The 12,772-nt window shown below is 45.1% G+C and overlaps 1 protein-coding gene across 1 annotated transcript in view; it reads left to right on the top strand.

Moving 5' to 3' along the window:
• Positions 1 to 12,772, top strand: part of ARID4B (AT-rich interaction domain 4B) — a gene marked incomplete at its 3' end in the record, with an annotated part of 1,242,797 nt that overhangs the window by 1,205,927 nt on the left and 24,098 nt on the right. Inside the window, 1 exon segment of the mRNA XM_082250934.1 lies at positions 7,230 to 7,425. Within this exon segment, the coding sequence (XP_082107060.1) occupies positions 7,230 to 7,425 (196 nt within the window).

Raw genomic sequence — 12,772 nt, 5'->3', positions numbered from 1 at the left:
GGTCGGGTGCAGTTTTTGGTTCATTGGCGTGGTTATGGTCCAGAGGAGCGTTCCTGGGTTCCCTCCGCAGATGTCCATGCTCCTGCCTTGCTCCGAGCCTTCCACGCACGCTTCCCTCAGAAACCGTTCTTTACTCCGCGGAGGAGGGGCCCTTGAGGGGGAGGTACTGTCATGGTCTTACCTTCTTGCTGTTCTCCTTCGTTTGACATGTGCTGGTGGCCATCTTGGTTTCTGGGTTTCTTGTAGCCTCCCACCCTGCGGCTCCTCCTTCCTACTGGGAGGAGCTGGATGCCTAGCTCATATATATAGGAGGTCTGTGACTTCAGTTCCCTGCTTGGTCCTCCTGTGTTCACATGCTTCTAAGACTGCTGCTACTTCTGGTTCCTGTTCCTGGCTTCGTCTGACTACCCTGCTGGTTCCTGATCCTGGCTTCGTCTGACTACCCTGCTGGTTCCTGATCCTGGCTTCGTCTGACTACCCTGCTGGTTCCTGACCCCTGGCTTCGCAAAGACTCTGCATCGGTTTCGCCATCCGTTTGGACTTTTGCTTTATAGCTTGTTTTTCAATAAAGCTTTCTTATTTTCACTTATCTGTTGTACGTCTGGTTCATGGTTCCGTGACAGAATCGCATAGCCAAAGGCCACTTCACTGCAGATGGAGTGAGAATAAGCCATGCAAAACGGAAGACTTAAAATCGCAAATAATGCGCTAAATCTGATATTAATAAAAATGTATGAAAACAAAAATCAGCTTTTTAGAGAAAAATCTACTATGGTTTATACGGCTGGGATTGTAATCTTATTACCCTTAAATATAAAACATAAAAGGAGGGAAATAAACAATATTGAATAAAATCAAATAACATAGCAAGATTATATTTACCACACTTAAGATGGCTGCTAGCTGCAAATGGTCATTACCAGAGTCCTAAGATGGATGCCTTTCTTAAGATGGTGGACAGTGAGGGAGGAGTTTCGTTTGGCGTCCCTCAAAGTTTCAGATGAATGATGGAGCAAGATGGAGTATGTCTGGATGAGTATATAAATGGATGTAGTAGTGTGTGTGATGTATGTGTGATGTATGTTCGGCAATGTCATGTGTCCTGTCTCACATCTGGGTTCTCTCTTTTATATGGTATGAACAAAGGGCTATTAAAATTACCATAAGATAAACCCAGAGGGAGGAACACTATCCCCATTGGTTGGGATATTCTATACCTTAACTGGTGAGGTCATAGTCACACCTCTTTAATAATTAACCCAATGTTTTGTATAATAAAGTTAAATGATGATTTCTCTATGTTCAAGATTAACTATAAAACACAACATAAAACTTTGTCCATTCTCTTAGTACATACATAAATGTCCATCTAATCTCCATCATTCACCCTGGCAAGTAATGCCATTTCAATAATTATATTTTTAATACAATATAATATTTCTATATTGGAAATATCTAAATTACCCCAAGACTGCATTTGGTATTTCATCCAAAGAGGGCAGTATTATACCGTTCATTCGATTTTGTATTTAACAATAATTAGAATATATCCTTATCTGATGACCTTATTGACCTCTTGCTAGTGAAAGTCCATTAATTATTTGAATTCTGCCATTACTGTCAGACATAGCGTCTGGTTTGTAGTATTTATGATACCTTAAACACTTAAACACAAACTTCTCTGAAATGAGGTAATTAGTGACGAGATACACATGTTCTTACACTTAAAAGAAATGTATTCTAAGTAAGACTACTACCGTAAGAATATAAACCCAAAATGTAATATAACATTCCTAAATATATATGTATATGCCTTACATAATATAATGACATAATTATGGCTAATATCTTCTCACACATAATAATGTATCTTAAAAATATATAGTGTAAATGAACCTATTGTTCATCTTTAAAAATACAGACAATTAAAGAGACATCACCCCCTTACATCTGGTACAGCGTCAGGCTGTAATGTTCCGGTACCTATGGTACCCTTGTTCCTATATTTCTCCTCTCTTTGCGTCCCATCTTGTATATACAAAGGACGCATACACCTTTAAGACCGGATGACATCACTGCCGAGCGCCGCTATGAGCGGCTATTTCAATCGCCGGTTTGCTCTCACTCATCGCTCGTTCAAACCCACATGTTCATCGCACCTACGCCTGAGAAGTTGGAGCTGCTGACATACCTTCCTTGCTGAACTAAGCCGGAAACCTCGCTGGTGATCCGTATCCCGCTACGGGATCACCCCTCTCCTCTGGACATTGTATTTCCTAACCTATCTAAGTGATAAGTACCCCGCAGGGGATTCTTACTAACCAATCTCCTACTGTCCTCTACTGCAATTACCAAGACTATCTGTATCTATCTATTCACTATCATCTGCATAAGACTGTTAGCTCTTGGGACTACCTTGAACTATCCTTGCACTAGGTTACTCTGTCTAAAGTATACTCCATCTGTGTCCTCTTACCATCTGCACTATACTTGACATCAGAACCTATCTGCTTACCATCACCTGCAACTCTCCTATACTACTTCTAGTGCTCACCATACAATAGCCTGTCTCTCATCTATATATCCTCATATACTCTATCCCTCCATTAAACATCTATTAATATATATATAGTATATAACAGACTGTACACGGTGATGAAGTCCTGAGAGTTGGATATGTTGTTCAACAGATTCTCTACAAGGCTACTGAGTGTAATAATTCTGCAGCTGTAAATCCATCCGCAAACAAAAACGCATGAACGTTACACAGGCTGACTGAGTCTTATCTAAAAGACCGTCAGTTTTCCACTTATTTATGACTACATAGATACAGAAATATCTGCTGAAATTATAAGACCCTATTGTAAGAGAAATTTTCTTTAACAAGTACATATGAACTTCCCTTCACCTTAAACAAAATGGAAGCTGTGCTGTTCAAAATCTATATATGCATAAGATGGAATATACATGGCTTTTTAAATCCATTTTTTTTTCTCTAATTTTTAATCACCCCAATACACCTGACAAGATGGTTCGCCTATCAGTCAACACAGCTGACAGGAGGTATTAAAAAACCAAGGGCAGAGAGCCCACAGCCACAAACAGGACAGACAGCAGGCGACAAAAAAAAGAAGAAGAAAAGAACGAGAAAAAGGGAAAAACAAAGAAAGATGGGGAGAGAATAAAAAAAAAAAAAGGTTGGGGGGGGGGGGGGGAAGGAGAGGGACTTATGGTGTGACCAAAAAGTTGCAACATCACAAAATAGCACGGATCATGACTACTCATCTAAAAGCTCAGTGTATTTCTTAGATTGGGTGAAGGCAAGCCAGCATGCCCACATCTTATAAGCCTGGGAGCCTTGACCCCTGAAAACGTAGGTAATGTCTTCCAGGGGATACGTATGGTCAACAGAACGCAGCCAGAGAGCTATAGGTGGAGCCCCTGGATTCTTCCAATATAAAGGAATGAGAGCCTTAGCCGCATTGAGGAGGTGAGGTGTAATTGACCTTCTATACCTATGGGGCGGGACCGTCGTACCATGAAATAGGACAGACCATGGGTTAGCAGCAATAGGGGAACCCTAGATAATTTCTATGAGTGATAGCACCGAGGACCAATAAGTACATATGATCGGGCACGACCACCATATATGAGCATGTGTGGCAGGTTGACCACAACCCCTCCAGCACAGAGGGGAAGAGGAAGGAAACATACGATGCAATCTCACCGGTGAAAAATGCCATCTCATAAGAAGTTTGTAGTTCATCTCCGCTGTTTTAGCAGAGATTGCAGAAGAGGGGCAAAGGGTAAGTATAGAATTAGTCACGGAGTCCGTGAGTGGCAGTTGCAAGTCAGTTTCCCAGTGTTGCAAAGAGGGCAACTGTTGGATAGGCTCCATGGCGATGAGCGCTTTATACATTTGGGACAAAGCACCTTTTTGAGGATGATCAGAGACCAGGAGTTTTTCTACCGGGTTCAGTGAGCTCAGAGTACGTAGGGGTTGTGGAAGGCTTTTGACAAACTGCCTCAGTTGGTTATATTGCCAAAGGTCTCGAAAAGACGATGCAGAGTGATGAGGAAAAGTGGATGCAGGGAAGATTCCCTGAGGGGAGGAGACATGGTGTAACAGAGTATTTGTAGAATACGGCAGCCAATGTTGAAAAGAGAGATCATGCAGGCCCAGGATTAAATAATTATGGCCTAGGAGAGGCATCAAGGGTGAATTGTAGTGTAGCTTGAAACGTTTGTGCCATGTGTCCCAGGTATGGAAAACAGAGGTGGATAAGGGAGACGTTCCAGGTGAGTAAATTCTACACTTAGGAGGAATCCAAAGTTGACGATACAAAGAAGTCTCAGCAAGATCATATTCTAACTGCACCCACAACTTAGTACCTAGGTTATGTTTCCAGTCCAGGACCCGGGTCATAATAGATGCTTGTAGATATTTCTCAAAACCTGGCACCGCCAGTCCCCCATGCATCTTGGCATGCATCAAACTATTTCCAGCTATTCAGGGGGCTGATCGGCACCAGATATAGGACATCACTAGGGAGGATAGTAACTTCACAAAATTTTTTGGAACATTAAAAGGTAACATTTGAAACAACAAGAGCACCCTGGGTAGCACGTTCATCTTGACCACGTTCACTCTCCCAGTCCAAGAGGTCGCCAAATGATTCCACTTACTCAGGTCGGCCCTAACTCCATTAAGGAGAGGAACATAATTTGCCACCGAGGTATCACAAATGTTCGCAGTGAGGTGGACACCTAAATATTTAAGGGAGCAAGATTGCCACGCAAATGGAAAAGATGGTCGGAGTCTGTCAACCACAGAATGGGGAACAGAAACATTCAAGATCTCCGATTTGGATAGATTTATCTTAAAATTAGAAAGAAAGCTATATCTATGGAGTTCTGATAGGAGATTGGGGAGAGAGATAAGGGGCTGCTGAACATAAAATAAAATATCATAGGCATACGCTGCATATTTATTTTCAGAAGGTCCTATAATAATACCATGAACAGAGGGGTTAGCTCGAATATGAGCCAGGTAGGGTTCTAAAGAAACAACGAAAAGGATGGAAGACAAAGGGCATCCCTGTCGTGTGCCATTAAATAACGTAAAAGGGGAACTAAGGATACCATTCACATAAATCTGCGCAGTGGGGGAGCGGTAAAGGGCGGCTATCATGTAAAGGAGTCTGGGACCCACGCCCATAGCTTGGAGGGTGGACATAAACTCCCAGTCCACCCTATCAAACGCCTTCTCAGCATCTGTGGAAAGCAGTAGGGTGGGTTGGGAGGTCCCTCCAACATGGGACAACAGAGAAAGCGTACGGGAGACATTATCTCTGGCCTCTTGGCCAGAAATAAAACCCGTTTGGCTTTTGTCAATAAGATCTGATAAAAATGGGAGCAGCCTAGCCCCGAGTGCTTTAGCATAGACCTTTACGTCTATATTTAAGAGGGAAATGGGGTGGTAACTGCTACAGAGACTGGGATCTTTGCCCTCCTTGGGAATTACAGTAACATGAGCATGCAACGTCTCTGGGCGAAGGACGCCCCCATCAGGGAGAAGATTAACGTACAAGGCCAGGTGCGGTAACAGAGTGTCAACATATGTTTTATAATAAAGGATAGAGAACCCGTCAGGGCCGGGAGCCTTGCCCGTGGGCATATATAGGTGATCTAACTAAAGGTTTGTTGGGCTAGGTATGTATTTTTGCTGATGACACAAAGGTGTGTAATAGGTTTGATATCCCTGGAGGTGTCTGTAACATGGAACATAATTTGGCACTGCTGGAATATTGGTCGAAGCAGTGGAGACTGCAGTTAAAAGGTTTCTAAATGTAAAATATTGCATCTAGGGAAAATAATTTAGAAAAAAGAGCAAGTACAACATTGGGGATATAGTGTTGGCCAGGTTTTGGGGATCAAACATATCGAGAGCAACTTCAAGAACTTAATATGTACAGTCTGGAGGAAAAAAGGAAAGGGGGGGACATGATTGAAACCTTTAAATACATCACGGGGGTGAATAAGGTTTAGGAGGGCAGTTTATCAATAAAAAACTAAAATCAAGAACACGGGGACATGACCTTAAACTAATTGGAGGAAAGTTCAAAAATAATCTTAGAAAGTATTATTTTACTGAAAGGGTAGTTGATGCTGGTTGCTCATTACCAGCAGAGATAGTGAGACAGTCAACATTAAATGGCTTCAAACATGCTTGGGACAAGCATAGATCTATACTATGACAAAAAAGTTAACTAAAAATAAAAAAAAATAGGCAGACTTGATGGACTACTTAGTCTTTTAGTGCCGGTTCACACTGGGGCGACCTGTGAGGCGACCTGGTCGCCTCACAGGTCGCCGCAGGTCGCCTCCCATAGGGAAGCTGCGGACCTGTTCTAATAGGAGCGACACAAGTCGCTCCGACCTAGAAAAAGGGTCCGGAGCTTCTTTGGGGCGACCAGGAGGCGACCGCCATAGACTTCAATGTTATGAAGTCCGTGGCGGCCGCTCCGAGGTTGCGGCGCGCTGCTCGCACCGCGATCTCGGAGGTCGCCCCTACAAGTAGCGTCGCGGTAATGTGAACCGGCGCTTACTGACGTCTTTTTTTATGTTTCTATGTTTAAAAATTTAAAAACAATACAGATTGATACAATTATTTACATCAAGCATTAATAACTGTTGCCAATTAAAAAAATGTTCAGCTACAAACAAGGGCTTGTGTACTTTTTCCATCAATTACCTTGATTGTTTAAACCATTTCTTCTGTAAGATTATGGTAGTGCAACATGTATGTACAGTATATTCTGTTAAAGACAACTTCAAATAAAGTGGTGCCTTACAGCTCCCTCCCCTCTCCCTTCAACATAAGCCCCTGAAGTAAATACCTTCGGTCCTGCTCTTGAAATATGCATTGTGTGGCCTTTGCCTGCCACTTCACAGCCAATAACTGAAAATTGTCTGAGTTCATCTTAGCCCTGCACCTACTGCTTGCATGCCATGGCCTCTTTCATTTTAGGCAAATTGAATGTCCTTCAGTATGGACCCAAATATAGGATGGACTAAGGTTGCCATGTGCACAATGAGGATTTCTGGAGTAGGAGGAGGGGCTGTATGGTATGACCTCATAGCATGTGAAGTTGCCTTTCAGTGTTTTTATCAGTGTCTTTAGTGCTTCCTTCAAAAATGTAGATAATTGTTATGTCATCTTTTTCCAGAATAAATGTGAAGCTGGTCGTAACAGATCCATGTCAGACAAGGATGAAAACATTTCAAAGCAATGCAAACTCTTTTCAAGACCTTTATACCAGTCATGTGACAATGAATCCTCCTTTGATTGTAATGATAGCCAAAATTCTGCACAAGGTCTGCTGAAACCTTTAGAAATCGCTTCTATTTTAAACGGTCTTCAAGGTATATATACATGTTCAGATGTTTGCTTCTGTGATATTAATCATCTCTGAATAAATACTTTGCTTGTGTAGAACCTAAAATAATATTTCTTATTCGTTCATTGACTGACACAGCTTCATATCTTCTATGACAGATGGGTTATGCTGCTCTTCCTAGGAGTAGGACACTAGGTGGAAAAGGGTTAACAAAGCTTGACTACGCCTATAGGGCAGTCCCAGTGGTAAACTACCACTTCCTGCTCTACAAACTCAGTTTTTTTTCTGCCTAGTCAGGAGTAAGGACCTAGCTCCTTGCTGGGATCTCTGGTCCTGGCTTTCTTTTCCTTTTTTAAACTGACCTTTTTTACTTTTGTTGTTTTTTATTCTACAATCAAGTCTGTTCCTGTGAGAACTACTATCAACTGCCGGACTGGGTGACGCAGTGGATATCCTAGATCCTTATGGTCCCCTGGCCAGCGAGCGCGTGCATGCCTCAGCTCTGCACTAGATCGGCCGTGACATAGCCCTACTGGACGTAGAATGCCTGTGAGCGCGACACCTCACGAGAACGCATACAACCTTTTTGCGGCCTGAGTCGCAGTGTACCTCTGGCTGCAGCACCCCCCATTCCAAGATGGGGAGGTGTTCTGCCCGGAGTGGTGGGTAGTGCCCCCTCTCCCTCGGGAAAACTTGGGGTGGACGTGGGTCCCTCCCAGGGTCGGTAGGTCCCCCATAGGTCCTTCCTACCCAGCAGCAACCCCCCCCCCCTCACTAACGGACCTTTAGCACACCCCCTCCCTGTCCCCTTTTAAGGATAAGGAGAAATTTAATTTTTATTAATTGCAATATTCTCTGTGTGGTGTGGGTGAGCTGTCACTGGAGGGGGGAGAGAGCGCGCTGTCAATGGCTCCTCTGGCTGTTTGTGGGTTTTTTTGTGCCCTGGAGGGGGCTTCCTGTGTAGGCCCCCCTAGCTGCTGTCAGTATTTAGGGTCCCTGTGTGGCGGGAATAGCGTGCCTCATCGCATGGCACTGCCATTTCGCCGGTGACTATATGAGGAGGGGCAGCGGCCATGTTTTTGGTGGCTCCTATATGTTATACTGGCGGCCATTTTCTTGAAGCCTGTTCAGCAGGGGGCCTCTAGTGTCAGCTCTGCTATTTCTTCTTCCCCTGGATCGGCGTTCTGCAAGCTGTTGGCGCTTTTTCTCGCTCTCTCTCTCCCTGTTGAATTGTTTGGTGGTGAGTCCTGGGGTGGTATATCTCCCAGGTGACAGCTTTGGGGGGTGCTTTTACAGCGTGCCTTATATTTCTATATTATTTTTACTAACGGTCCCCAGGTTTTCATGGAGCCCCTAGAACACGTGTCACCACCAGACCCGCTCTCAGAAGCTGTGAGACCTCTGGGTCTCAGACTGCCATGGCAGCAGTCCTGCAGTCTTTGGTGTCAAAAGTGGACATGGTTCTCCAAAAGAGACCTAGTAAAAAGCGCCCTCCGCCTTCACCTGGTTCCTCTGCTTCCTCAGATTCTGAGGCTGATTTGGCCGCTGCGGACGCGAGTCACCCCACGGGGTCAACGTCCACTCACTTTGAGTGCTCTGACAGTGAGGATGATTCCTCTTCCACTACTTCTGCGCAAGAAAAGGTGCTTGTGGAGGCACTGATTGTATCAGTGCGGGAAACTTTAAAAAAGGAGGACACAGCTGAGGCTGCATCGGCTGTGACGGGTGCAATTTGGCACCCACAGACCATCCAAGGTGACTAAGGTGTTCCCCTTTTCCTGCCTATTTTGAGGAGATTGTCGCAAGTCAGTGGGGGTTCCGGAAAGCTTTTCGCTAGGAGGTACCCTTTTGAGGAGTCCCTCCTAAAGAAACTGACAGTGCCCCCCTGGTGGACTCTCAAGTTTCTAGGCTAAATTAAGTCACATTACCACCAGTGGAGGACACCCCATCCTTTAAAGACTCTGCAGATAGGAAGGTTGAATCTCTGGTCCGCCATCTTTTTACTGTGGCAGGTTCAATATTGAGGCCGGTGTTTGCCATAACTTTGGTAAAGATTTTACCCTAGGATTTGAAAGAGGGTCAACACCTCATGAACTGGCGGAGCTGGTTGACCAGTTCTTACAGGGGTTGCACTATATTTGGGATGCCTCCCTAGATGCGGCCCCTTTAGCCTGCAGGGTGTCGGTGACAGCGATGACTCTGCAACGCATGATCGGGTTGAAATGCTGGTCTGCAGACCAGGCCTCCAAAAAGGTGCTGACAGATCTCCGTAGGGGACCGTTTGTTTGGAGCTTCCATGGAGGAGATCATTAAAAGTCCCATGGGGGGCAAGAGAACCCTGCTTCCGCAGGTTACAAAAAAACAGAGAGCCTTGCTGCAAACGTGGTCCTGTCTTTTGGCCCTTTCGTCCCGCAGGCTCCCAGGACAAGGATTCTAAACCCTCCCGCTCCTTCTCAGGAGTTTCCAAGAGACCCTGGGTTGGTAAGTCTAAGTTGGGCTCTGCTGGTCTCATGGACAAGCCCTCTTTTGTCTGAAGTGGCGCCCTCACCCGTCCTTGTGGGGTTGGGACATCTTAGTTCCTTTCCGGACCCGTGAAACTCTTTCATTCAAGACAAATGGGTCCACGAGTTGATCCGGTCCGGTTACAAGATCGAGTTTCGATCCTTTCCCCCGGCAAGGTTCTAAATGTCCAACCTGCACCTGTCCCCGGATCGGCCTCAGGGCCTTTTTGGGGCGGTTCAGGATCTACTGTCACAAGGCGTCATTGTACCAGTTCCAGAGTCGGAACGTTTTTAGGGGTTTTATTCAAACCTATTCACGGTTCCCAGGAAGGAGGGCAAGGTTCATCCAATCCTGGACCTCAAGGCCCTGTACCACTTTGTGTGGGTTCAGAAATTCCAAATGGAGTCCATTCGCACAGTCGTGACTTCCCTTCATCAAGGGGATTTTCTGGCCTCAATCAATATCAAGGACGCTTACCTTCATGTTCCAATCTATGTTGGGCATCAGCGTTTTCTTCGCTCTGCCGCAAGCGTGGAGCACTATCAATTCGTGGCGTTACCTTTTGGTCTCACCTCAGCTCCTCGGGTGTTCACAAAAGTGTTGGCCACGGTGTTAGCCTTACTCAGGCAACGGGGGATCTCGGTTTTTGGTTTACCTGAACGATCTTCTTCTGAGAGCAGAGGAGTCATCTGTTCTGCAGGAAGATCTGGACATTATGGTGCGAACTCTGCAGGATTTCAGCTGGACTCTGAATTTTCAAAAGTAGCCTTGACCCCGTCCAACAAGCTGGACTACCTGGGTCTGATTCTGGATTCAGTCTCAGCCTGGATGTTTCTTCCAGAAACAAAACTGTTGAAATTGCAGCATGCAATTCGGCTCCTGTTGTCCAATCGCCGATAGTCTCTCAGGACTTACTTGCAGGTACTGGGTCTAATGGTCTCCACCTTTTAAGCGGTTCCATTTGCTCAGTTCCTTACCAGACCTCTGCAAAAAGAGATTCTAGCCAAATGGGACAAGAATCCAGGGTCATTTGACAATCTGATCCTGTTGAGCCAGGGTACGAGGGGATCACTAATATAGTGGCTTTGTTCCCTGGTGATTCGACAGGGAAAATATTTTCTTCCCTTGTACTGGACAGTGGTTACCACGGATGCCAGCCTGTCGGGGTGGGGAGGTGCCCTGGGCACGGCATTAGCCCATCCTGGAAATTCAAGCGATCAGTCTTTGCCTGTCCCAGTGGATGAATCATCTACTGGGGTGTCCAGTAAGGATTCAATCAGACAACGCCATGGCTGTGGCATATGTCAATCACCAAGGGGGCACCAAAAGTGCCCTGGCAGCCAAGGAAGTGGCCGGCATTCTAAGGTGGGCAGAACGCTTGTTCCAACCCTCTCTGCTTTGCACATTCCAGGGGTGGAAAATTGTCAGATGGACTCAGTCGAGAGGCACTGAGTCCGGGCGAATGATCCCTTTACCCAGAAGTGCTTCTACAACTGTGTCTCCCTTGGGGGACCCTAGATGTGGACCTGTTAGCCTCCCATCTCAACCGGAAGGTTCCGAGGTTTGTGGCAAGGTCTTGAGACCTGCTGGCAGACGCCGCAGATGCTGTGGTGGCCCCATGGGGCCTTTAATGTCTAATTTATGCCTTTCCTCCACTACAGCTTCTGCCGAGACTGTTGCACAGAATCAAGGCGGAAGGGATTCCAGTAATTCTGGTGGCCCCAGACTGGCCTCGCCGGGCTTGGTACACAGGCCTGGTAAGACTGGTAGCCAATGCCCCCTGGTGGCTTCCTCCCAGAGAAGATCTGTTGTCCCAAGGGCCAATCTTTCATCCTGCTTTACGGTCGCTGGCTTTAATGGCCTGGCTATTGAAAGCCAGGTATTGAAGGATAGGGGATTGTCAGATTCGGTGATTCCTACTCTGTTAAAAGCTAGGAAATCTACTTCTCTGAAGATTTACCATCAAGTTTGGAAGTCATACATTACTTGGTGAGAGTCTGGGGGGGGGGGGGGGATTTCCCTCGTTCTTTTTCGGTATCACGTCTGCTGGATTTTCTACAAAGAGGTGTAGATCAAGGTTTGGCCCTTGGCACCATTTAGGACCAGATTTCAGCCTGGACAATTTTCTTCGAATGGGCGTAAGACACAAATTCTTTGGTTCACACCTTCGTGCTGGGAGTTTGCCACTTGGCTCCTCCAGTATGGTCCCTGGTCCCCCTGTGAGATCTTAATCTGGTACTGTCGGTTCTTCAAAAACCACTCTTTGAAAATATTTGTGAACTTCCTCTGCTCACTTTGTCACAGAAAGTGCCTTTCTTGGTAGCTATTACTTCTGCATGCAGGGTCTCTGAGCTGGCTGCGTTGTCCTGTCGGTGCTACGTCCCTGTCAGTCTTTCCCTCTTACGGTAGTTTCGAGGTTTCATTTAAATTGCCTTCCATGTGTCCTAAGCCAAAACATTTAAAAGAAATTCAAAATAAATCATCTCTCGCGCTAAAATAAATGAAATATATATATATAAGGAATGCCTCTGCTTCAATAAAAAAATAGAACTGTATATAAAGTGAAATCACAGCTAGTTATGTGAAACCACCAGCAGTGCACGTGAAAAATGAAAAACAATGTGATTAATTGACTATGTAACAGAATAAATATTCCTATCACCAGGAGTATTAAAATGAATAATCAAGGGAAAAAAAAAAAATATATATATATATATATATATATATATATGTATGTATATATATATATGTATGTATATATAAATAAATCAGTCTTATTACCGTTCTATGATGGATCGGAGACTTTGGAACAAGTAACAGCCAGATGGCATGTGAAATATGCACTGTCTCATATATGTGGGGACAGTGAT

Source organism: Pelophylax lessonae (assembly GCF_965119305.1).
Source record: "Pelophylax lessonae genome assembly, chromosome: 3".
Lineage (NCBI taxonomy): Eukaryota > Metazoa > Chordata > Amphibia > Anura > Ranidae > Pelophylax > Pelophylax lessonae.
The sequence above is the reverse complement of the archived record's forward strand: the minus strand, read 5'-3'. Positions and strand labels throughout refer to the sequence as shown.